We start from the raw sequence: 27,140 nt of genomic DNA, 5'->3' as shown, positions 1-27,140 counted from the left end.
TTGTCTGGCTTGTTGGCAATGCCATTCTTCTCGTGGAGTTGGAAATGCAGTTATTTTTGCTGGATTTGGCTCTAATTTCATGTCCACCAAAGCATCTTTTGATTTTGAATTGGCTTTTCCTTTTTTTTTTTTTTTTTAATTTTTGACAGGCAGAGTGGACAGTGAGAGAGAGAGAGACAGAGAGAAAGGTCTTCCTTTTGCCGTTGGTTCACCCTCCAATGGCCGCCGCGGCCTGCGTGCTGCAGCCGGCGCATCGCGCTGATCTGAAGCCAGGAGACAGGTGCTTTTCCTGGTCTCCCATGTGGGTGCAGGGCCCAAGGACTTGGGCCATCCTCTACTGTACTCCCTGGCCACAGCAGAGAGCTGGCCTGGAAGAGGGGCAACCGGGACAGAATCCGGCGCCCCGACCGGGACTAGAACCCAGTGTGCCGGTGCTGCAAGGCAGAGGATTAGCCTATTGAGCCACGGTGCCGGCCTCTGAATTGGCTTTTCCTACGTCAGACTATATTCAGGTTGTTTGTGCATTAAGGGGAACCATGAATGAGGGGCTCCTGTGCCCCAGTAGAATTGAAAAATCTGAAATGCTTCTAAGAAATGCTCCGCTCTGGTGCTGGAAAAGAAAACTTCCCAAACCTTACAGGATGTTAAGGCTACAAAAAAGAAAGGGTGCCGAAGTGACGTGCCTTTGTATATAAAGTAAAGCAAGTTAAGCAATCAAAATTGTTTATATTCACAGTTGTGTCTTGGTGCTCAGCAGGTTTTGGTAAGTATGAAGCACTTCAATATTTATTTAAGGCATGAAGTAAGTGGGAAACATTGGACTTCTTTAACCAATATTGATGGTATAATTGATTAACCATTTTAAATACCCTAGAATAAATTGCATATTGATTTAAGAGTTAACTTATAAAACAGCAAAACTAAAAGAAATATCCAGATATTACTACTGAAGGGGCAATGAGTTTGTAAGCTTAGAAGGATGAGATGGAATCACAAAAGAGAATTAAAAACAACAAATCTAACTACGAAAATATTAAAAACTTATGTTGGCAAAATAGTATAATAATAACCAAAATTCAAAGTCAGACGACATGGGAAAATACATTTGCTGAATGTTAGTCAAAGGCCTGATATCTTTATTATATAAAATGTTCATATAAACTGATAGGAGAAAATTATAATTCTAAGAGCAAAAACAGGGAATTCATACACACACACATACACACACAATTAAAATTAGCCAGTAAATACATGGGGAAATGTTTGTCTGGCTGTATTTTTCTAAACTTAAATTAGGGGAAAAAACATGAAATTTACTTTTGTAAAACCCAGTGCTGGTGAGGATGTTGTAAAAATGATGTTCTCACTTTTCTTTATGCTGGTGGCATTTTGTGAATCAGCACCTTCCTTACGGAAAACAATTTGGTATTGCAGTATCAAGAGCCATGAAAATGTTTATAGCCTTGACCCAGTCATTTCACTTCTGGGAATCTAGACTGAGGAAAACTAATCCCAAGCATGGAAAATATTAAATGTCTAAAGTAAATTGGGAAACACTGTCTCATAAGAGAGGAATGGCCATTATGTCTTGGTTCAATCATTGGATAAAAAACTTCATACCCATTTATGATTATGGGAATTGAGACAATGCAGACAAATGGAAAGATGCCCATGCTTTAATATTAAATGAAAAATGAACGAACATTAATGTATAAAAATAAACAGAGAAGAAAAGGGTAAATATACCATATTTTAAGGGGTTGAGTTAGAATGGCATGATGATCATGACTACTTGTTCTTATACACTTTTTTTTTTCTAATGTACTTTCAGCCTAATATTCATGGGAGGCAATGGCTTCCCTTTCTAGCCCCTAACACTGTCCCGTGCCTCATGCTCAGCTTTCACAACTTTACCCATATGTGTCAGTGCCACTCAAATTCCAACTCCGTCAAGAAGAGACGAAACTCGTCCTTTTCCATGCTCTCATAATGTTGAGTTAACTGTCTTATTACAGCATGCATACAATTTTCCTTGTGTGGAAATGATGTATTTATAGTGCATGTTTGTATCTGCTACTACATTTCTAAAGCAGAGAAAAGGAGCTATTTCATTTTTTGCTTCTCTCCCTACAGTGTAGCGCATAGTGCCTTGCCTCTATGCTATGCCTGAATAAATATCAATTAAAATGAATGCAACTGCACTGCAGTGAACTAATTCTCATTTCCCTGCAGGTGGAGCTCACGAAGGTCTGCAACACTTGGGTCCTTTTGGCAACATCCCCAACATCGTGGCAGAGTTGACTGGTGACAACATTCCTAAGGACTTTAGTGATGATCAGGGCTACCCAGACCCTCCCAATCCCTGTCCCGTTGGAAAAACAGGTAATGGACATGCCCTTGGGTTCTCACAGAAAGTAGAGGCATTGAGAAAAAATCAGAAATTCAAACACTAGCTACAGATATTTCCAGCAATGGTATTTATATCTGGAAGGGCCCATTTGTAAGTAGAAGGAGCAGGGCAATTTCTTCTAGAACCCTTGTGTGAGTTCTGACGTTCTGAGACACTTCTGATTCCCTCACCAAGGCTTTACCTTCCATCTCTCTTTCTTTAGGAGTTGATGCTCTTTTCTGCACTTGCTATGCTTTTCATGAGAAGAGAGAAATTTGTTTGCCCCTTTGATGAAACAATCTCTGCTTGATTTTAGCATCTTTGGAACTGGTTACTTTTTTAGATAATTCATTCCTATTTATTTTCCTTCTCTTAGTAATCAGCACATCAACTATGTCCCAGACCAACACCCAGTTAGCATCTATCCTGAAATCCTGTTTATTTGGAAACCAGGGGCTAGCATAGAGAGGGGCTCAGGAAAGTAAGAATTTGGTTAAGGAAGAAGGTTGAAACTTTCCCGTGTTACTCATGTAACTCATGTATCCCTTCTACTTTCCTACCCTCTATGCCAAAGGTATGGTGAAGGGGTTGCACTTATATTGACCATTGAGCAATTTACCTTAAAGGTAACCAGGATAGAGTTTCAAAACTCAGACTACATGAGTTCAAGTTCAAGGGCAACTTACGTGACCTTGAACAAATGAACACTTTGCATCTCAGTTTCCTCATTTACAAAATGGGGGTCATGGTGGGAATTATATGAAATTATCCATATAAAGCATTCAGCATTTAGCACAGAGTTAAGACTCACTCATTGTCATCCTGATCACAACTGGCTTTGTCAGTAGTAACTAATGCACCTTGCTCCTTGGGCTTGTGCTGACTTCTAGCACCAGGGTGTTCCTTTTCCCTAAGCCTAATGGTAATAATAATAGTTGGCATTTATTATAATACTTTATATTAAATATGAAGCTTGGAATATAACTTTCCCAAGATTATTCAGCTTCAAGACTGTGCACTCCAACACTGTGACATATTGCCTTACTCTGAAAATTGTGACAGTAATGGTCCCCCTTGGCTTTTCTTGAACACAAGGCAGGCTGTCTCTGAAAGACACTCTCTAAAAGAAGTTCCTCCTTGTTCCATTTAGAGTGAGGCCTCTGTTTTCCATGGAGTACAGAGCTTCCATCTTGAGAACAACCAAAGTAGCTGAATCTGACCAAGCCAATATGGGGCTGTTGGCCCAGGATGGCAGGAAAATCTGAGTCACCGCCTGGCTCCCATCACTTCAGCCACCTTTTATTTGCTTGTAGGGTTTGGAAGCTGAAGAAGAAAGATCAGCTCAGAGTTTGGAAAGCAGCAGTCTCTATGGAGGTCTGTTTGATTGATTAGGTAGAGTACGGTGCTGAAGTTCTTCAAGTGTGATCCCACCACCAGCAGTATCAGCAGCATCTGGACACTTGTTAGAAAGGCAAATTCGGAGGCCCAACCCCAGACCCAGTGAATCCAGAAGTCTGGAGGTCGAGCCTGGCCGGCGTGTGGTAATCAGGCCTTCACATGCATCTGGTGCACTCTGAAGTCTGAGACCCACTATTGTAGGAGAGTGGAAAGAGGCCCAGCATTTGAGTTAAGAGGTCTGAATTCTGGCCTTTGCTACAGTATGCTAAACTTCACTTTCATGGGGCTCAGTCTCTTCGTTTGTAAAAAGAAGACACAGTCAAAGCCTTAAGGAAACATGCAGTGTTGTTCTAAGTTGACCTGAGGAAAAGAAAAAAGAGTACGGCAGACCCATGTAATCCATCCCTAGTTCTGTGCACTTTGGTGCTTTGAGAGGAGAGCAATCAAGGTGGGCTGATAGAGTCGGATGCAACCTCAACTCCAGACATTTCATCCCAGATTATCTGCCATTTCCTTTGCTATTCTTCCATTAAGTGAACATGGTCCTCATTCTTTGCTCTACCACAGTTTGTATTCTAAGAAGGAAATCACTTGCCAAGTTTAGCCTTATTTGTGAGAAGTTTCTTGGGAACGGCCTCAAATTATGCATGACACAGCCCAGCACAGTTGAGCAACCCACGAATAAAACATTGACTTCCTCCTCCCATGCCATGTTCGTCTCTGAATCACGGCCCACTCATCCTGGATGGAGCAGCAGTACCCAAAAAGCCGTCTCCCAGCCTCAGGGCAAGGCTTTGGATTCTAGGGTACATTTTTAGGTCTTGAGATAACCTTTAGTTCTCCCAGCAGGGCTCTTTCGCTCCATCTCAGTTTGGGTCCACTCAGAGGTACTGGGGAAACAGTTGTGAAAGATTGTAAAGCCACCATTTGAAGACTGCCTGAATTTTCTTGCTTTGGTGAAAAGTGAACAGCTCGGTGAGAAGTGGGGCGCTGCATTAGCGGTGCAAAGGAATTTGTCCAAATGCTGACTTCCACATTAGCTTTATGCCACTAAGAGCTGAGAGATGGTATGCTTACAGCTGCTGGAAGGTTTCAGCAGGGTCCCAAGAGTTAGACAAACTGGCTAATTGTAAATAGACCCCAACACCATATTGACCTTGATGCCTCATTATCTCTTTGATAAAGGACCCTCTTTCTGTTCCCAGCCCTGCACAAAATTCCCTTCCCATTTCCAACATTTTTTTTAACTGTCATAAGTACATTAGAGATGGGAAAAAAAGCTCCATTTTTAGAACATTTGCCTAGTAATGATAGAACATAGATAAAAGCAACATGAAGAGTAACTTTCTTTCTCTGGTTTAAATGGAAGACATGCTTCATTTCAAAGAGCAGACATCATACAAACTGCCATTTAAAGGGAGATGATAAGAAGAGAACTAAAACATATTTAAGATCCTATTATGTGCCAGGTGCTTTCTACAAAGGTACTTGAAAAAGTCCATGAAAATAGGATTTAAAGATAAATTTATTTTGATGCAAAAAAATTTGAAATGCATGCATGTGAGGGATCTTCAAAAATGTTTGGAAATGTGTATTATGAAAAGACTATGGGCATACGCATTTGGTTTAGTGGTTTTTTTTTTAAAGATTTATTTTATTTATTTGAAAGACAGAATTACAGAGAGAGATAGAGACAGAGAGAGAGGTCTTCCATCTGTTGGTTCACTTCCCAGATGGCTGCAACAGCTGGAGCTGCGCTGATCCAAAGGCAGAAGCCAGGAGCTTCTTCCAGGTCTCCCACATGGGTTCAAGGGCCCAAAGACTTGGGCCATCTTCCACTGCTTTCCCAGGCCATAGCAGAGAGCTGGATCGGAAGTGGAGCAACCAGGACTCGAACTGGCACCCATATGGGATGCCGGCACAGCAGGCCAGGGATTTAACCCACTGCGCCACAGTGACAGCCCCTGGCTTAGTGTTTATTTCACCAGTTAAGACACCCACGTCCCACATTAGAGTGTGTGGGTTCAATTTCCAGCTCTGACTCATGACTATGACTTACTGCTAATGAAGACCCTTGGAAGCAGTGGTGATAGCTCAAGTAATTGGCTTTTTTTCTACCACAGACATGGGAGACTTGAATTGAGCTCCTAGTTACCATCTTCAGCCTGGCCTAATCCTGGCTATTGTAGGCATTTGGAGAGTGAACCAAATTTCTTTTTTTTTTTCCATTTTTTTCTTTTTTTTTTTAACTGTGTATGAATTTTAAAAAATTCTGCACCAAAATAAACTTATCTTTTATTTTCATTTTCTCACAATTTCTATTCCTCACAGAAAACCTTTTAAGTAAGATTATTTACATCTCACAGATTAAGAAGTAAATGTAGAGAGGATAAGTTAACTTTCCCAAGAAACTAAACCCATCAATGTCTTATGAGTTGGGATCTGACCTGGTTATTTTTAGTGTTTTTTTTTTTTTTTTAAGATTTATTTATTTGAAAGGCAGAGTAACAGAGAGAGTGAGGCGACAGAGAGAGGGAGAGATCATATATTCACTGGTTCACTCTCCAAATAGCTGCAACTGCAGGGGCTGGGCCAACCTGAAACCTGGAGCCTGGAACTGCATGCTGATCTCCCATGTGGGTGACAGGGACCCAAATACTTGGACCACCCTCTGCTGCTTTCTCAGGTGCATTAACAGGGAGCTGGTTAGGAAGTGGAGCAGCCGAGACTGGAACCTGTATTCATATAGGATGCTGGCATTGCAGGCAGTGGCGCTGCAGGCTTAACCCGCTGGGTCACAATGCTAGCCCCATGAGCTGGGATTTTGGTCCTTGAGTTCTAGTGTGTCTGACTCCAAAGCTCAAGCTATTACCATTATAACACTCAACATCAAGTACCATGTGGTGATTGTTGTTATATAATGCACTTTATCCAAGAAGTAGGAGTGCTTTCTAAGGAGCTCACCCAGGAGAAAACAATGAGTCCTATGGAGCAGAAAAACATGTTAAGGAAATCCTTGTCGTTGTAACAAATGGAACATTTTTGGTGGCCTAAGACAACAGAAATATATTTCTCACTCATGTCATAGCCTGCCAGAGGTAGGCAAGAGTGTGGTGAAGGTGGAAGCTTCGGCACCCTGACTACCACCTTTAAACTTGACATTCACAGTTGCCTCGGATGGCAACATGTAGCACACAGATCAGCAAATGGGGCAGGGGGGAAGGTGTGGAGCATCATATGTGAGATGTTTATGGGCCAGAGCTGGAAGTGGAATACCATCATTTCTACCCATATTCTATTGGCCCAAATTCAAGCATATGACTCCACCTGATTGCAAAGCAAGGTTTCAAAATTAGCCCAGTAGTGTGCTGGAAAGGAAAGGGAAGTGGGTTTGGTGCACAGCCAGTAAGTGTCTTCCATGGGAGTGGGAATTAGGGATGAATAGTCACATCCACCATGGAGTCTGGATCCCAGAGGGAAAGTGACTTAGAGTGGCTGATGTAAATGGATTCTAACTTTTGGATATGTAGTTGCTTTTGATAAATTAACTCTGAGAATAATGGTAAATGTGTTGGCCGTTCCTCATAAACTTTTGGCTGTTTGCAGTAGAAGATGGATGTCTAGAAAACACCCCTGACACAGCAGAGTTCAGTCGAGAATTCCAGTTGCACCAGCACCTTTTTGATCCGGAACATGACTATCCAGGTTTGGGCAAATGGGTAAGTCTAATCTCAGTTGCTAGTACATTTGTATTTGGTACTCTGAAGACACTGATGCAGAGATGAGCTGTATGGGTACGCAGAGAGAAGAAAAAATGTTTAGAAGATGATTTTCCAGAAATTTCTGGTTGAGAGGGGTTTTAAGTATTAAAGCTAGTGTGACTAGGTAACAATATACCAAACCCATCTAGAAAGGCCAGTCTCCAGAGGCTTCTACTCTGACCTACTACACAGTTTGTGCCTTAACGCATCCTAAAGTCCCACGAGTGTTTCATGCAGATCATATAGGATTTTATCAAATTATGTGATTTTTTAATAAAGGATCCTGAGGAAAATTGCTAATTTGACCTCTAGAATAAGGGAGGTGGTCTCTGTGTAATCAGGGAAAAAAATGCCAGAATGTAGGAACATGCAATTCTACTTTATGGAAGGAAAAAAAAATTACAAAATGTGTTCAATGAGCTTAGTTATAAGTTGTTTATAAGCACTCAGAAAGAAATAAATCATAACCATTTAACAGCAGTGTACTAAAAACAAGTCTTGTCAATCTAATTGTATTCTTTGATTTGCCAGTATTATACATTTACTTGCCAGCTTGACATGGGAAATAAATTACGTATGATGTATTTGGACTTCAGCAAAGTATTTAACAAGATCCTTTATGATCTATTGGAAGAGGTAGAGAGATACAGCCTAGGCAGTAGAGTATTACCAAAAGGGAGCTTGTTGAAGAATCCATGTCAACAGAGAAGGAGATTTCACCTAGATCCTGCCTGTCCTAGCACTGTCCCCTCCATGTTTTTACCAATGTTTATAATAAAATATAGAATGCCTACTTATCAGATTATCGAAAGATACCATAAAGGTGGAATGGATAACACCAGATGACAGAGTTGGGGTTCAAGATGATCCCAATAGGCTGCAACAATGAACCAAACAAGATTAAAATCAAATGGGATATGCCTAGGTTTCTGTAGTTGGACCTATGGAATCAAATTCTGGAGCCAGTTGAGAAAAGTAGGGATCTACTTTGTAGTGCTAACTCCCATATGATAGTAGGCAGTCAAGACTCTTGTAAATAAGTGAGTGCATGAGTGAGTGAGTAGGTCTCTGGCAGAGGACCTTGCTTCCTTCTTCATTGGGAATCCTGAAACCTCAAAACTAAACCCCATGCCTTCCTCCCACACCATGTTAGAGAAAGATGTCCATCCTCATTAATGGCCGCTTTCACTTTTTTCCACCATCTTGTTTCCACTTCCTTCAGTCAGTTTCCTCTGCCTTCAACAAACACATATTACCCCCTTTTGGACACTAAAGCAACAATACTTCTATTTTGCATTTTTCTATTTTTCTTCTTTTTCATAGGCAGTTCTATTAGCTAGTATTGGTTTGTAGAGCCATTTTCAAGACTACTGGTAGAGTTTAAATATGTTGAATTAAGTGGAAAAGCATCTGAATGTGACTGAATGTGAGGTTGGAATTATGAAAGCTGTTTATAAAAGAAAATATCTGATGGTATATTAAAGGATGATATGGAAAAACAAGAGACTAAAGACAGGAAGAAATATGGGAAGTAATTCTAGCTATGATGGCTAGGAACATGTGCAAAAGGATGAGAATTAAAAATATTTCAAAGGGGGAAACTAGAATTGGAATATGGCATAAAGATACTCATAGCATGAGGATGAATAGACATATACCTGGTTTATATGAGTTGGATGGCATGAGCTTCCCACTGAGGGCATTTTAAAAAAGAGGAAAAGAGGGAGGGGGCAGAGAAAAAATGGAGCAGGGAGAGGGAAGGAAAGAGTAAAAGATCACAAAGGTGCACTGGGAAGGGCTGTGCAAGAAATGGGCAGAGTATGGTCAAGCAGAAGCAGGATTAAATTCATTAAGTATCAAATAAGAAGATAGTGAGCCTGTTTTTGTTCCAGACACTGGGATGGGTGCTCAGAATGCAGTAGGCATCAAGACGTGCTACTGGTCTTCACAGAGCTTCCAGTCTTGTGGATGAGAGGAATTGCATGAAAGTAAAATGAACCAAAGCTAGCATTTTTCATCATCAAGTTCTAGCTGTACTATGAAGGCCAGATGCAATTACTAGAAAGATGAATGACCCAGGAGAGCACATCGGCACAGCTGCTTGATACAATAGTCATTGAGGAAGTCAAAGGAGAAGTCTGAGTTGGAAGGAAGAGAGCCCAGTTGGGACTGTGATGGCATGGGACAGATGGAAACTTCTCTTTCCAACTTTCCTCTTCCCGAAAACATTTACAGATTTCTCTCACCAAGTTTCACTCACTCCCAGCGTTCCAGGGCAAGGCCAATCACTGCCCTTCGTTCTTTTAGTTGCTTCTCTAAACACTGACTTGTGTTTCTCTCACTTATTCCTAGTCTTCACCTATATCAGAATTAAAGACCAGAAGTTAGGATTATACGTAAAAAGAAAGTGCTATTACACATCAATGATCAGGGACAATGTTTACACATCTTTTATCACCTGTAATTATGTATTTGTTTAAACTTAAGTCTCCTTGTTTATTTTCTCATTACCACCTAGCAATAAAACATGGTTTGCTTGCTCTTCACATGGACATGTGAATTAAGTATGTATTGCTTTTCTAAGCTGGGGCCCATAAACCTTCCTCAGTATTTGTGTAGAGTGATAGTCTCATGCTTGTCTTCAGCTCATCCATCTTTTCAGTTAACAAAGCAATCATCTTTCACAATAGAACTACACACAAGACCCTGCTTCCTTATTTGCTAATAATGCTTCCCTGTGTTTGACATTAACTGGAGCTGAGCTGCATCTTTAGCAATGATTCACATATTATAAATATCAGCGTCTGTCTTGTTTCCTGCATGCCTCTCTCTTTGTTAATGCATCAAGACACATTTATTAAATGCACATCATATGCCTTCTGGGCCCTGTGTTAGGTAATGGGAATACAGAGTTGAATAACAATAGTAATGGTGTTATATAACACAATAGGAAATAGTAATATTTATTTACTGAGCACATACTATGTGCCAGACACTGTATTAAATACCTGACCTCAATTATCGTATTCAATCTGCCCATCCTTATTGCTCTCATTTTTACAGATGAGAAAATGCAAGATTAGGCATTAGAGTAGCCTGTTTAGCAACACAGAGCTAATGATTGGCAGAGCAGGGATTTGAACTCAATCATCTGGTTCCAGAGTTCTTTAAAAACTGAATAAATGCTCTGTCTTTTCAGAGCTCGTTGATCATGTGTCCTGAGCAGAGGTCTTGTCAAGTCCTGCCTAAGGCTGATTGCCTCTCAGACAGTGTATCTGCAACACTGAGGGGCTATAACTGAAGGCTGGCCACTCTAGATGGCAATTATCCCCACCCTCCTTTATATGCTAGCTGCTGAATTATTCACTTTGGAAAAAGTTGCCTCTGAAGGCAAACACTTCTTTCTAAATGCTTTTCATACATTTTCACCAGTAGCTGGTCATAGCCAAAGTCTGAGCCATGGGACAAATGAGGGCCAAGGACCAATGTGTCCAAAAAGTCAAAGGCCCTTCAGTTTACGTCTGTCTCAGGTTTCCATGCACTATGCCTTCTTGGATATGGCCTTCTGAGTACTTTATAGCAGGAAGCCTGGGATGCCAGTTTGTCCAGGATTGGTAGTGTTAACTTCGTTCACTTTGTTAAAGTGGTTTCCACCAGGTTTCTCCAGTGAACAATTACCTGTTTTCGCCTTTGAGATTAACAGTTAATCTAGGGGGAGGTATTTTGAGACTGTATAAATATTCTGTACCCCATTAAACTTTTAACAACAAATTTAGTATCCATTAATAATGCTTACCAGAATTAACTGTGGTAGTTGTAAAATGTGATTTCTTTACTAGCTTTCTGCTTTTACTAGATGTCAGTTTACTCTAAGCAAGAGTTCCCCTGCTTCCTTATTCATTTATGAATGTTTTGTTTACTATCAGTGTGGATTCATGGATTCCTGTTATTGTTTATTTTGATGTTCAAACTGTCCTAGATTTGGCCAGTGGGAGTCTCTTTGAGTTAATCTTTATTTCCCTTTGACTTAATCCCATTATTTTGAGTGCTTACTTTCGGATCTAATTAGATAGTCCAGCTTCATTCATCCCTGTACTTTCCCTGCCCTAGCCCTGGAATCAGACATTCCTGAAAAGAGGGTCCCCCCAACCCCACCCCACCTCGGTTCTTATTTTGGAATTTGAAACCAGGACCTGGGCAGTTGTCCAAAACCTTGAGGCACAAGGGAAAGTCCTTTTAATGAACTCAAACCTGCTGCTCACACAGAGGACAGGCTCACCACTCCCCCAAGAAACCAATAGGGAATGAGCATCAAAAGAAATGACCATTTTCTTCTCGTTCACTTTGTATACCTTTTTTTTTTGTTCCCATGCCATACCTGCCAGCCTTCCTCTTTAAATCCATAAAATAGCAATGGTTAATAGAGCAATATCCTCCTCATTCTAACACTAGCTCTTAGGGAGAGCAGAGACCAGCTTTGAGAGAAAGAGTTGCCAGACATTTTGCATCTCTTTTTTAATGAAGGCTTCTATGGATCTTCTAAAGGAAATTAAAATGATGCTGCCTTCACACTGCAGGTGGCACAGTGGAATTTGCCAGGGCTTAGTAGCAGGCCCATACCACAATACCAAGTCTTGGGCCCCTCCCCATCCCCTGCAGCTCAGGCAGCTGGACATGAGGGTGCACATGAAGAAGCCAGTGTCCTCAGCTCCTTCCCCCACTGGTCACCCTTCTGCATATCTGGCATGAACCCCTGTGACATTATGCACGCAATGGTGTCAAGTTTACAGAAACACAAATGCAGCCCCAGGGAGTGAGTGCCACAATATCCATCCTCATTTCTCAAAGCAATGATCTACACATCTACCATTTCTCCCTATTGATGGCAAGTTGATCCATTTCCCAAGGGAGCGGGAGATAGAAACTGCAGCCAGTATCAGTGTTTTTGGCAGTAGAGGCTCCTTCACTTCTGGCACAGCCTCCCTGAATAGTTAAGGTTGGGCAAGAGATACACGTTGTAAATTGCAGGTGGGGTGGATTTTAATGAACATGAAAATGATGAAGCTTATCTTGGCACTTGTCATTTTCACTTTCAAATCTACCATTAAAAAAATCTTTATAGCCAGGCAGCTTGAAGGATACAGGGTTGTATAAACTTGTTCCTTACCAAAACTCTGTTGTCTCTTCCTCTTTTTTTTTTCCCTAAGTCAATGTCAAGGTGTTTTATTTAGTGCAAGATGAATCACCTCTTTTATACATTATTTCCCTTCTGATTAAAAAATCAAATAAACAAAACAACACAAGTAAAACATCCAAATCCCCTTCTCCCATTCTGCCTTCAGGTTAAGTGTTCTGTCTTTTATAATCCTATGGCACAGAAATCTGCTGAGCATGTGTCTGATACTCTAGAGCTCATTTAAGTCCACTGTGTGTTTGAAACACAGCAATATGTGGAAACACTTATACAAACTGTGGTAACAGAGCTCTCCCCCTCAACGTAACTTTCCTTTCTGCCAAGAAGGTTTTTGGCAGTTTTTAAAAGGTTCACTCTATTAAAAATGTTATAAACCAAATGGTTTTCCGATTGTCTTGACTGGGGGCCCTGACTTCAGCTACAGAAGGGATGGTTGCAGAAGTCAGAATGTCTCATTTATTTACACGGAGGGTTGTTGTTAATAGGCAGACACTGCTGTAGAACGCAGTTTATGGTACAGTTCATAAAAAAGAGAGTTAGATACTGAGATAAAGTTATTTATTTTAAACAACGACTGTTCAAAGTGAGGAGATGGGTTTCCAGCACCCTCTTGTTTTAGAATGTCGTACTTTCCTGTTTATGTGATTGTTGGTGACACTGGTGTGCCTTGGGGCATTACAGAGGACTTTATTAAAAGCTGCACCACCACCAGATTTTCTCTTGTGGTTTATCTTTCTGACACAACATTCCTTTCATCCAGTTTTGTTTCCAAAATATGTGTATGCAAATATCCAGGGGACTCACCAAGTATTGCTTTTAAAATAGACGTTCACCAAATTTGATCCATACTCCTACATTTGTCTTTTCTTTTCTCCCTATTCTAGAACAAGAAACTCCTGTATGAGAAGATGAAGGGGGCACAGAGACGGAAGCGGAGGGTAACTTGCAGCTGACTGGGTTGTTTGTTGGGGTGCTTGTTGTTGGAAAGTAGCAGAGTCCTTTCTCATGCAGCCCAGAGGGGCAGAACGGTGATGAGCACCAAGGCCGGAGAGTCTGCCCTTGGGTTCTGCAATAATCAATAGCTTGGTGGAACACTTTTTTTCTTTTCTTTTATTATTATTATTATTTTTTTGACAGGCAGAGTTAGACAGTAAGAGAGAGACAGAGAGAATGGTCTTCCTTCTGTTGGCTCACCCCTCAAATGGCCACTATGACTGGTGCGCTGTGCTGATCCAAAGCCAGGAGCCAGGTGCTTCCTCCTGGTCTCCCATGCAGTGCAGGGCCTAAGCACTTGGGCCATCCTCCACTGCCTTCCCGGGCCACAGCAGAGAGCTGGCCTGGAAGAGGAGCAACCGGGACAGAATCCAGCGCCCCGACCGGGACTAGAAACTGGTGTGCCGGCGCCGCAGGTGGAGGATTAGCCTCGTGGGCCGTGGCGCCGGCCAAGGAACACTTGGTTTTGAGGTGAATCCATCACCTCCATCACATTTGGGAAAGGTGTATCCCTCACATATGTGTGGGAAATTCTGGGAGTACAGAAGGGTATATCTTTAGGCCAGTGAGGAGAAACATTCATTCATCAGTCCCAATTATATAAAAACACAAGGAAGTGCTGAACCTCAAGCTGTAGGCAATAATTTTGAAGGAGTGACAAGAAAAAGATGTGATGAACAAACCTCATTCCCCCTACCTATCGTTTTTCTTGGCCTAGCCATGTTGATATATAACCTACTAGATCTATCCTATTTGTTGGCAGAATTTGTTTGTAGGCCCAGTTATTGGCCATCCCAGAACTATCTGGGTTGGACTGTGGTCTGGAATGTCTACGTTAACTAATATAAAAACAATGTTGCCTCATGTAAAGCTGAATGTCAAATTTGCTTTGGTTTTCCTATGCATTTTATGGTATCGAGACTTGGTAAGTGATCTGGGTCCTTTCTATGGACCCACTGGTACCTTATTAGACATCAAGGCCTGTCCACCGGCCTTTTCTGAGGAGATGGAGGGACAACCGCAAGCTGCTATTACTATTAGTGAAGTACGGCTGACAGTAACCACTCTAGCTAAAACCTACAAGCCAAATTGTGCATCCAGGGACACTGTGTATTCCAAATAGCAAGTGCCCAGATCCTGGCAAAATCTGGGAATCTAGATGATGATAACTGTAGCCATTCTGAATAGTTTTGCCAAATCCAGTCAGAAAGTGCTTTGAGAGCTGTGTGTTTTCAGGCCTCAGCATTAATCCTACAACAGAGGGTTCCAAGCCCCTGTGCTGCCGACAAGACACTGAAGACCCACAACTGATGTTCCATGTGCGAAGCAGGAAGCTTTCACGTCTGGAAACAGATCTCCTTTGGGAGAGTTGAGGAGTTATTAGGGGTTTCTCTTGGCGGTTACACTTTCCAATGGCAGACAGTGACAGGAAGGGCCTGAAGGGTGTAGTGTGTTCTTGAGAGAACATCAAGAAATTCTATTCTAGGATCTCAGAATACACACAATTTGCCAGTAAGATGGCTTGAATATCACCCCTGATACAACAAGGACATTTCCAAATAAGACCAATGACTGACCCAAAATGAGTAACTTTTCATGAAGCTTTAATTGCCTCTACTTCCTGGGCCACCATTCCTTCTGCTTTGAGTCAGAAAATGACCATGGATCACAATTTAGGTCCTTTTTCCATGAGACCAGTGATTGCCAAAACTCAGAATTCTGGCTAAGATACATATTATAAAGTATTTTGCTTCAGCCTCAACTTCCTCCACATAGAAAAGGCTTAGAATTTTTGAAAATAAAGGTCATTTCAACCCAGAGGTATCAAGTTCTTCCTATTTTCAGGCTTCTGTAAAGACCTATTCTCATGCCATAAATCATGGGCCTCTCTGGACTGATAGGGAAACAGAAGCTACCTCCTTAATCATCTCCTCAATGGTAGGAATCAAGATGAAATTGCAGGTCAGCTTTCATGAAAAATCAAGGCTTCCTCCAGGAAAGCTCAGTGTCTCCTTTGGGTTTCCAAAGGACACCAAGCCAGGGTCCAATTCTTCCAGCTGTGGAATGGGAATATTGTTTTCTGTGTAACCTAATCAGTTTCTCACCCAAGGAAGAAGACAAATATTTAAATGCCTTGAGTTCCTTAGAGCATACTTAAAAATAAGGTGGGCATTTGGCCTGGACGTTATGAAAGCACATCCCATGTCAGGGTGCCTGGGTTTGAGCTCTGGCTCCACTTCATATCAGAGCTTCTTGTGAATGTGCACTCTGGGAGGCAGCAAATGATGGCTCAAGTAGTTTGGTCCCTGCCACCCATGTGGGAGACCTGGATTGAGTTCTGGGCTCGTGGCTTTGGCCTGGCCCAGCCCCGGCTGCTCTGGACATTTGGGCAGTGCAACCAACAAAAGGGAGATCCGTTTCTCTCTGTGTGTCTGTGGGAGATTCTCTCTCTCTCTCCACATATACACATTGGTCTCTGCCTTTCAAATAAAATAAATACCTAAAAATTAAAAATAAAAAGCCCAATGTTCATTACTATTACTACTCCTAAGTGTTGAAGTCAACACTAAGAGTTAAACCTCAAGAAAAAGTTCAAGTAATTACCCTTGTTTCTTTCTCATTCATTTTCTCCTCTGCCCTCTACCGTCTAACACCAAACCCTTTGCACTTTCTGAGTCTGGAAAAAGGGCTTTCTCCTATGAAACTCACTGATCAAGAGCCCCAGATGATTTTATGTGACTCTCTATACTTAAATCCCACTGAGTTCTTAACTGCCTTACAAAGAAAAGGGCAATTTTCCTTAAAATAACTTTGCAAATTTTTTGACTCTTATGCTGAATCTCTGTAATATTTGAGATCTACAATTTTCCTTATTTGAATTATTTATTAAAGTAAAAAAAGATTTATTATTGATTTATTTGAAAGGCAGAGTTATAGAGAGAGAAGGAGAGACAGAGAGAGAGAGGTCTTCCATCTACTGGTTCACTCCCCACATGGCTGCAGCAGCCAGCAGTGGGCCAGGCTGAAGCCAGAAGGAGCTTAATCCAGGTGTTCCAAATACAATGCTTGCATCCAAGTACAAAGCAGCCATCTTCCACTGCTTTTATCAGGCCGTTAGTAGGGAACTGGATTGGAAGTGGAGCAGCCAGGATAAGAACTAGCACCCATATGGGATTATGGGATGTGGGCACTGCAGATGGCAGCTTTACCTCCTAGACCACAACTCTGGCCTTGTGTGTATCAACCTTTTAATTCCTTATTTACTTCATAAAATGAACATCTCTTTTAATATAATAGAATTTCAAAATAAATATTACTACTATATAAAAGCAAGTATTTATGGTATCAAACATACTTTTTCAGTCTCAAACTACGCAGATTATGATATGATCCCCATGGGTAGACCAGATGACGCTAATTGATATTCCTGGAAATAAGTATGAGCAAGTTTCAAAATGTTCATTGGAAAATGGGCCTAAAATTTTTATTGCCTTAAATATATTAAAGAGGACTTCCTAGCAAAGTACTGTCTTTTTATGACATATAAGTCTTCAGATATACAGGGACATGGTTCACTTTGTTTTTTTTTGTTGTTGTTGTTTTTTTTTTTTTTTTTTTTTTTTTTTTTTGACAGGCAGAGTGGACAGTGAGAGAGAGAGACAGAGACAGAGAGAAAGGTCTTCCTTTGCCGTTGGTTCACCCTCCAATGGCCGCCGTGGCCGGCGCACCGCACTGATCCGATGGCAGGAGCCAGGTGCTTCTCCTGGTCTCCCATGGGGTGCAGGGCCCAAGCACTTGGGCCATCCTCCACTGCACTCCCTGGCCACAGCAGAGGGCTGGCCTGGAAGAGGGGCAACCGGGACAGAATCCGGCGCTCCGACCAGGACTAGAACCCGGTGTGCCGGCGCCGCTAGGTGGAGGATTAGCCTAGTGAGGCGCGGTGCCGGCTCACTTTGTAATTCTTACCTTCTTTGTGATGAGTTCAGTTTTTTCATGAATCATGTTTTTACCAGTCAGAATGTGGAAGGACGTATACAAATACTAAACTCATGTCCCATTCCTGCTCTTTTGGAGAATGCTCACTTTTCAAAGGATTCATGCCAGGCCATGTTCCACATGTAATGAGCATTCTGTACTCATTCATTCTTGGGAGCTAGCGTGCAACAGAATTTCTGACCATCTACAACTAAAACAGCTTCTTTCTTACATTTTTGTTCCATTATTGGAAGGCAACTTCCATAAACAATATCTTCCAAAAATCTTGGAATGTTTTCTGCTTGCTAAAAACTATGTTATAAAGTTTCAATTTCAGGTTCAATTCCAAACCTCAAGAAATAGATGTGTGTTAGAGAAGGAATGGAAAAACCCTGACCCATTCAGAATACAAACAGATGAAAGAGATTGCAAACCATGGAGTCAAAAACAGAGGTGCATTCTGGATAAGTTCCTTCTTATCTTCAGATTTTGAATTTGAGGGAAGGTAGAAATATTTGCTAGAGCCCTGAAAGAATTCTCGTTAGCAGGATACTGACATGGAAGAAGGAATCACAGCACAAAGATGATCTGTGACCAGTCTTCAGGTGCTAACTTTCCTTTGGCCCTATTCCGATTTTCTGAACACTCTAAAACAACTTAATGAATTTCAGATTTCGTCTCCCATCCAAATAGGGCCACAGATTAATTTTTCTGTTCAGATGGAGCTTGGGATCTAAGTTAGTAGCAAGAATTGTTGGCTGGTTCACTCCAAATCTTTTCATTAAAAATAATTTTTAAAAAGATCACCTTGCATCTTACAAAGAACTGTGTAGTTGCAAAGAAGAGACAATTAGAGACATCTGTCAGACAATAATCCTTAGGCCAGTTAGATGCTCATTAGTGCACTAGAGAAATTATTTGGTAGGTAGTAGGTTCCACTGTAGTAATCCAATAGGCAAAAACGAATTCTTTATTCACTTTTTCTGTGAAATGCCTGCATTGGATGTTCATTTGTAATACCAAACTTTTTTTTCTAGAGTGTCAATCCATATCTACAAGGGCAGAGACTGGACAATGTTGTTGCCAAGAAGTCTGTCCCCCATTTTTCAGAAGAAGATAAGGATCCAGAGTAAAAAGAAGGTGCTGGGTGAAACTGCCTCCTATTAGATCATGCTATTGCTTATGTGCACGCATTATTAAAGCCCCTAAGAATGACAGCATGTTTCTTATGTAGGTAATTATGGATGAAAAACAGCTGCATTTTGATATTGCCTTGTCCCTCACACTGACAGCTCCATTTTCTGCTGAATTAGAATAAGAGCTTTTATTCTTTTTTTGTTTTTCTTTTATGTGGATCTGCAATGAGCATCAATATTAAAATATATATGTCAAGAACACTAAAAGGCCAGACTATGAAATGCTCAGATTCCTCACAGCATACGATGGTGTTTGAGACCATACTGCTTCAGCCAAGACTGTGAAAAGCTGGCATTTGATTTTGATTATGTGGTGCCTCCAGCCCTTGGGTATTGTTACACACCAATAAAGAAGGTTGTATTCAAGAGGAGGAGTTGACACATTTCACTTGGCTGCAACTTAATAAATGTGTATGCAAGCATTGGTATGTGAAGTGTTTTTTCTTTTAGAACACTACAGAAAACAGTCTCTTTGTTGAATAGAACAACCTGACATACACAATATTATCTGATCCTAATGACAATGATATGAGGTAAGCAGGGCAGGTATTATCTCCATTTTACAGATGGTAGAACTGAGACATGTGCAACACAGCATTGAAAGCAATCAGAAAAATCAGGAATAGGGAGACTCTGCAGGACAAGTAATCTTACTTTTTTTTCTACAAATAAGTCGCAAGGGGTAAAAAGTGGAAGACTATTAGACATTTCCAAAAAGCTATGAGACACATGAATCAAACATTGTGTGTGTGTGTACCTTATTTGTGCCTTTACTAAAATGGGTAAAATTGAAAAAATGTTGATCAGAAAACTGGGGAAGTTTGAATATTGATCAGATATTTGGTGCTGTTTAGGTGTTATATGGTTATTATGGCTATATTTGTTTTTGAAAGATCCCTTATGTCTTATATATATGTATTAAATTGTTTATAGGTGAAATGATATTATGTTATTTATTTGCTTTAAAATAAACTAGTGGTAGTGATGGGGGAGGAGGTAGGAGGGAACTGGGAGTACATTTGAATCAAGATTGGCCATGAATGAATGACTGTCAAAGCTGGGTCATACATGTGGGGGTTCATTCTACTTCTCTCTCTGTGTTTGTGTATATTTGACATTTTCTATAACAGAACCACAGTTAAAGGTTAAATTGTAAGCACTGGCTTGGAAATAGCAATGTGAGACAAAATAGAAAGATTCACTGGATAAAACTTTTTAAAAAATGAGAGGAATCATAAAGGAAATTAATGAAGAGTTTTCCCTGGACACTGTAGTAAGAAGTGGTAGAAAGGTCCTTGGTAGAGAAAATATGATTGGCGCACAAGCTGGTGAATTGCATCCTGGTTGTTGGGGGCAGAATGACCATGAGGAGAAGGGACTTTCATCAGAAAAAGGAAGGAAACTTGGGGCAGTAGAGAAGGGGACTTCCACCAGGTAGTCAAGCTCAGAAACCATGTCTTTGGATAGAGTTTGGGCTGCATCTACAGAAGATACATGTTGAATTCCTGGGTTGGGGAGTGTTGTCACCTCCTGTTTCAGTCTTTAGACTTTCCACAGAGCTCCAGCCAAGGATTTCTGAAACCAGAAAGGCGGTGGTAGAACCCCAGTAGCATGTGGAGAACAAAAGAAGAGCATGCTGGGCACAGTAGCTAGAATGTAAAGCATATGGTGCCAGCACCAGGCACCACCAGTGATTAATCCTGATTGGATTTCCACTGTGGGCACAACGTGTTGAGGCCCCCAGGAGCAGTGATACAACATGAGGACACATGGAGATTTAGCCTGGAAGGGTTGACAATGGGGCCATTCTAGAAGAGAATTTCCTCTGTTATTGCTGCTGGGAGAGACAGAGTTTTAAAAAAAAGGTTGTTGAGTGTTTTCTACAGCTGGTATCTGAAGCCACCCTCTCCTTCCACCACCTATAAAGTGAGTCATGCGCTGTCTCTAGGCTGGATCTTCTAGGGATGGCTCTTCAAAAAACATCTGCTCACAACAATGTAGAATGTTCCAGGACACACCTCAGATTCCTGAAAGGATCAATTCTGGGCTGGAAGCATTTGTGCCAAGGAGTTGGGAGTCTCTCGGGGTTGGGCAGCTATCTGGAGGCAGTGTGATTTTGGAAAACTGGAGTCATCCACTGGATCCACCATCCCACGCTCACTGCCACTCAACAAGAAGCAGCATGACCACTTACCCCAGAGCTTCCAAGCCCGCTGGGACAGAATTCTATCCCCTTGGTACACTTGCAAGGAGAACCTTTCCTATTTACCACACCAGGCACAAACAGCAGCAGAAACACCTCTTCTCTTCTTCTTTCCTTTGAAATCTTGCTGATTTCCAACTTCACTGAGATATATCACAGATACCAGCCCCAACCATAGGCTTTGGACCTTGGGCTCAGATGTCTCTAGGTCCTCTGTTTCTGCCACAAAACCACATGGTGGCCACTAAGTTGCCACTGCCTTGGCCCAAAAAGGGACAAGAGCCAGGAAAAGAGGAACATTTATTTAAAATAGCAAATGCCAGTTAGATTATCAGTCAGAAGAAATCAGTCCTCTTGAGAGAACTGCTGGGGCAGGGTGTGTGTGCAGTTGGCATGGTAAATCATTCTGCCTACCACTGGGCTGGTGAGAATGCACAGAAGAGAACATGAAGGAGGAAAGAAGCGGGTGTGTTGAGAATCAGGGGCCAGTGTTGTGGCACAGCATGTTAAGTGCCACTGCCAATCCAGTTCTCTGGTAATGCTCCTGGGCAAGCAGCAGAAGATGGTCCAAGTGCGTGGGCCCCTGCCATCCACGAGGGAGACCCTGATGGAATTCCAGTCTTCTGGCTTCAGCTTGGCCCAGCCCTGGCTGTTGTGGCCATTTGGGGAGTGAATCAGCAAAGGGAAGATATTTCTCTCTCTCTCTCTCTCTCTCTCTCTCTCTCTCCTTCCCTCCCACCCCCCATAACTCTGCCTTTCAAATAAACAAATAAATCTTTTAAAAAATGGCTGAGAAGCACATGTCTGGGATTCTTCATGAAATGACTAGGCATAATGGGGGGCTACTTAGCAATGGGGGATTACTTACCAATTGAAGGAAGCAGCATGTAAACTAACCATTAAAGTCCAATGGGCTCAGATGGGCTCATACATGCGTTTCAGGGGTGGCATCACAGAGTCCATGGAATGAAAGATAAAGATGAAAGAGGCCTGAGTTGCTGAGCTTGAGAAGGTGTCATTGTAGCTCTGGCCCAGAGCCTAGTTACCGCTATGCACCCTAATTCTAGATTTTGGTAATCTCATTCTAGCTACAAAATTAAAAACACAACAAAGCAAAACAGAGACTGCGTATCCTCTGACATCCAAGAACAGCATCCTTGTTTAGCCAAACCTCACCTGGAACCCTTTTATAGTGCTGGCTTATAAGGTCAGTGAACATACTTTTAAAAATTATTTTATTTATTTCCATTTTATTTGAAAAGCAAAGAGACAGGAGGCAGACAAAGGTCTTCAACTCACTGCTCCACACCTCAAATGCCTGCAACAGCCAGGGCTAGGCCAAGCCAAAGCCAGGAGCCTTGAACTCAATTGAGGTCTTCTATATGAGGGACAGGAATCCAAGTACTTGAGTCATCACCTGCCGCCTCCCAGCATGCACATTAACAGTAAGCTTGATTGGAAGTAAAGGAGCCAGGACTTGAATCAAGCACCAGATATGGGATGCATCCCAAGGAACAACCTAACTGTTGCCCCAAATGCCCATTGCGGAGCACACTTTTCGAGGCAGGAAAGACCACCCAGTAGAGCATCTGACTGCAAGGGGCAGTTGGTTGGGTTCTGGGTTCCTCCATATTGCTCAGAACTTGACATATTGCCACAGACAGCTCTCTTCACTCAAGCACATATCTAGCTTAATGGCAAGTGGTGCAGAATCTTCCTCATTAAGGCCCTTTCAAACATTTATCTAAAAGCCTCCAGGTACTTCATCAACCTGAAGTGCATGTGTGTGTATGTGTGTATGTGTGTGTTGTGTGTTGTGTGTTGTAGGGTGGGGGTTACTGGAGTATGGTCAGCCACTGCTGATTTGTCTTGCTACCACATAATCTTGTTGTTGAAGCTTGGTCTCACATGATGCCTAGACATATACCTGTTGAAAAGCTAGAACCAGAATAAGTGCTGTGGGGCTCCATGATTGGGCAATGAAGTTAAACACGTTTTGTTCACAGTCACAGCTGCTTTTTAGAATGCAATCCAGCTCTAGGAGCACATGGTGTTATTGCACCACCCTCCCCCTGCCCTCTCTCTAAGTGGTTTAAAGGCCAATCAAATCAGGCTAGGTTTTTTTTTTTTTTTTTTTTTTTTTTTTTTTTTTTTTTGACAGGCAGAGTGGACAGTGAGAGAGAGAGACAGAGAGAAAGTTCTTCCTTTGCTGTTGATTCACCCTCCAATGGCCGCCGCACCGCGCTGATCCGATGGCAGGAGCCAGGAGCCAGGTGCTTTTCCTGGTCTCCCATGGGGTGCAGGGCCCAAGCACCTGGGCCATCCTCCACTGCACTCCCTGGCCACAGCAGAGAGCTGGCCTGGAAGAGGGGCAACCGGGACAGAATCCGGCGCCCCAACCGGGACTAGAACCCGGTGTGCCGGCGCCGCAAGGTGGAGGATTAGCCTAGTGAGCCGCGGCACCGGCCAAGGAGGCTGACATTTGAAGCAGACTTTCATGGACATCCAGTTAAATCTCTGTGGAGGGCATCCCTACACTGAGGTTCTCCCTACAGTTCTGTGAGTCACTCAGAAACATTGCATCAGTCAGCGCTGTGCTCGGCAGGGAGACATAGATGATTTATGAACTCTAGAGTTCACAATATGGAGAGGCTGAGAGAGCAACAGGAGTCACAGAAGAATTTGGGAGGTACAAGGGGTAGGGGGATAGAAGAGGGACAGCATCTCCACAGCAGTTAGATCAGGAAAGGAGCCAGAGGTACCCCTTGAACTGAGCCTTGAAGGAGATTTTCAAAGCCAGGAGGGGAATTGGAAGGTAGATTATATCAAGCAAGGAATGCAAGTGAAAAACTATAGTAAGAGAGACAATTAGGCACATGGAAACCCAGTCAGGCTATTGTTTAAAGAATAGCACAATGTGGGGAAATAAGGGATGAGTCTGGCCAGGGAGGCCGAGACTTTGTCATGGAGAGCCAGCATGGGCCACATCAAAGAGTCTCAGTGGTATCCTGAAGGAGCAGAGATGTCAAGGGGATTTCAGAAGGGGGAGGAGCATTATCAAGTTTATATTTCTTTTTTTTTTTTTTATTTGACAAGTAGAGTTCCAGACAGTGAGAGGGAGAGACAGAGAGAAAGGTCTTCCTTCCGTTGGTTCACCTCCCAAATGGCCGCTACGGCTGGCGCACTGCACTGATCCGAAGCCAGGAGCCAGGTGCTTCCTTCTGGTCTCCCATGCGGGTGCAGGGCCCAAACACTTGGGCCATCCTCCACTGCCTTCCCGGGCCACAGCAGAGAGCTGGACTGGAAGAGGAGCAACCGGGACTAGAGCCCGGCGCCCATATGGGATTCTGGCACCGCAGGCAGAGGATTAGCCAACTGAGCCAAGTTCATATCAAGTTTATATTTCAAATGACCACTGATGAGAGTGTGTAGAATAGGCCAAAGACTGTTCAGTTTTACAACCTAGACCTGACAGAATAGAAGGAAGAAGGCAAGGGAACAGGAAACACTGAATGTTCAGGACACATGGCAGTCCCACACCTTGGAGTGCCAGGAGCCATTTGGTAAGCCTGGTGGATACAACAGTGGGCGCGTTCACTTCATCTCATGATTTCAGACACATTTTAGGCTGACCTTAGGAGAATATGGATTCCCACAAACTGGGTAGATCTTTGTCCAGAAACCTTGAACTAGAAATGAAGTCATATATCCCTTTCTCACCCAAATCAAGTAGCCCTCACTAATTTCTTAGCCACTTTCTCTGTATTCCTGTGGATCCCGATACAGTCCCTGCATGGGGGATACTAACAAGAGTGACTCTATATACAGAGCATATTCTTAGGTGTGGCTCATTTAATCATCCCTACATATACTTTATTGATGAAGCAATTGAGGCTGAGAGGTAAAGTGACTTAGCCAGGGGCTGGCATTGTGGCACAGGAGGTTAAACCACTGTGGCAACACTCATGGCCCATATTGGAGTGCTGATGTGAGTACTGGCTACTCAGCTTCTGATGATCCAGTTTCCTGCTAATGTGCCTGGGAAGGCAACAGCTGATACTCGAGTCCCTGCCACCCATACAGGGTAGAGTTCCTGGCTCCTGGCTTTGGTCTAGCCCAGCTTTGGCTGTTGTGGTCATTTGGAGAGCTATCAGAGGATGCAAGATTCTATCTCTCTGTGTCTCTCTCTTTATCTCTCTCTGTCTCTGTCTCTATCTGTCCTGTCCTGTCTATTGCTCAGTTTTTCAAATAAATAAATGGTAGATTGATAGATTTTTAAAACTCTTAAAAAAAAAAAAAGAAAGACTTAGGACTATAATGAGTAAGTGGCAGAGTTGGAACTTAAGTCTCTTGATTTCCTCTGTTGATTCTCTCTCTGAACCACACTGACCACATTGTTCCCTGATCCTTATTTACTTACTGTGTGTCTGTATCATTCTACTACATTGTAAGCTCCTTGAGGCTGTGGATTGTTTCCTGTTTTTCTTTTCATCCTAATATCTTGCACAAGACATGACAAAGGCAGTGAATGTTTCCTGAGAGAATGAACATTGGGAATATTTTAAGAAATCATAAAATGCTGATCATCTTAGGCTAAATGTAAAGAGGTGGTATCACCTCTCACTTTGGTGATATTTACAGACTGACATTAAGTGCCTGTTTCTCAGGTTTTCCTCTTCCCTAAGTAATTGTCCAAATGTCAGTTCAGGAAGTATCAAAGTGCAGAGTTCCAGGCAAACACCTCAATTTTCTGTACTACAAAGATGGCTGTGCATGACTCTTTTATAAGGGTGATAGTCAGACCTGTATTGTGCTCCTGCTCACCATGAGGGCAGCTCTGTGGGCAGCCATAGCTTCAGATTACACCATGGGCTTTCATTGATCAATGGTCCTCTGAGCATGAGAATATCCAATAGCCAGGTGAATAATACATAGGGAATGTACCAGTCCTTAACTAGGATCCACTGCAAGGGTAACAACCTTGAGAATTAGAGCAGAGAGACCTTGGGGTAGGTTGGCCAGACAATGGGGGCCTTACTTGAAGGACAGAGGGAGAGTTCCAAGAAGGAGACAGGGGAGTGGTTGTAAAATCTCAAAAGCAGCTCCTGGGACATTATTCACCAGATCTATTGAAAGCAGACCTACCTAACCAAGAATACGAGGGTACTTCAAAAGGTTCATGGAAAAATGGAATTATAAGAAGTTTATTTTGGTGCATGGAATTTTGAAATCCATGCATAGTTTTTTTTAATAATATGTATTTACATGAACTTTTTGAAGACTCTTCTTGTGGACTGAAAAAGCAACATTCCCTGGGTTTTATCCAATAATCTAGGCATAGCAGGATGCAAAGGTGCTCATTCTTCATATACCTGACTTCCTGTTTCTACACGAAGAGGCCTTCCCAAGAATTTTCTGCAGTCAGTCTGCTCTCACAAAACAGTTTGGTGACTTAATTGTAGACGAATCAGAAATGTGTGGATCAAATTTTCTCCAAAAATACTCATGAGTTTGGCAATTAGAATATTGCAGATTTGGCAGCCACTTAATCCTGTGAGAAGGCAAGGGCCACTGAGACTTATCATAACCATTCAGTGAAAGAAGTATTGATTGCTATTGGGCACAGAAAAATCCACGGAGAAAGCTGGCAGGAGATTTATTTGTGGCTTCTGAAGTTTGTAAGTGATATCAGGATGTTTGCAAAGAAACTAGTAGAAACATATCTTTGAATTTGGATTTAGAAAAATATTGTTATAAAGAAAGAATCTCTTATTAAGAACTGCTACTAGATGGGCTGAGGTAGATCTAATAGCTCATCCTAATAGACTGAGTGTTCTACTGTCTAATGAGTTGAATGTGGCAGTAGAACTTGTCAATAAACTATTTCCCCCAATAAAAAAGAGAAATCATAAACAGTTGTTTGCTACGGTGATTGAACATCTGAAGGATGAAAAACATCTGAAGAAAGTGCATCTGATAATTATAGTGATTCCACTACAAGCAGACTATCATTTTGGTATCATTTTCTTTG

At 42.1% G+C, this 27,140-nt stretch overlaps 1 protein-coding gene across 3 annotated transcripts in view; it reads left to right on the top strand.

Moving 5' to 3' along the window:
* Nucleotides 1-19,328, top strand: part of SCG5 (secretogranin V) — a 68,164-nt gene extending 48,836 nt beyond the window's left edge. For 2 of the 3 annotated variants that reach the window (XM_008269250.4, XM_002718004.6), the window contains exons 3-6: nt 2,233-2,382; nt 7,394-7,506; nt 13,627-13,680; nt 18,748-19,328. In XM_008269250.4, the coding sequence (XP_008267472.1) occupies nt 2,233-2,382; nt 7,394-7,506; nt 13,627-13,680; nt 18,748-18,843 (413 nt within the window). In that variant the 3' untranslated portion in view covers nt 18,844-19,328. The remainder of the gene's footprint in view (nt 1-2,232; nt 2,383-7,393; nt 7,507-13,626; nt 13,681-18,747) is intronic. The other variant, XM_008269251.4, reaches the window with a different exon arrangement.
* The last annotated feature ends 7,812 nt before the right edge of the window (nt 19,329-27,140 follow it).

The sequence above is a fragment of the Oryctolagus cuniculus genome, chromosome 12 (assembly GCF_051225735.1).
Source record: "Oryctolagus cuniculus isolate XC-2025 breed Fujian yellow rabbit chromosome 12, ASM5122573v1, whole genome shotgun sequence".
Classification (NCBI taxonomy): Eukaryota; Metazoa; Chordata; class Mammalia; order Lagomorpha; family Leporidae; genus Oryctolagus; species Oryctolagus cuniculus.
The sequence above is the reverse complement of the archived record's forward strand: the minus strand, read 5'-3'. Positions and strand labels throughout refer to the sequence as shown.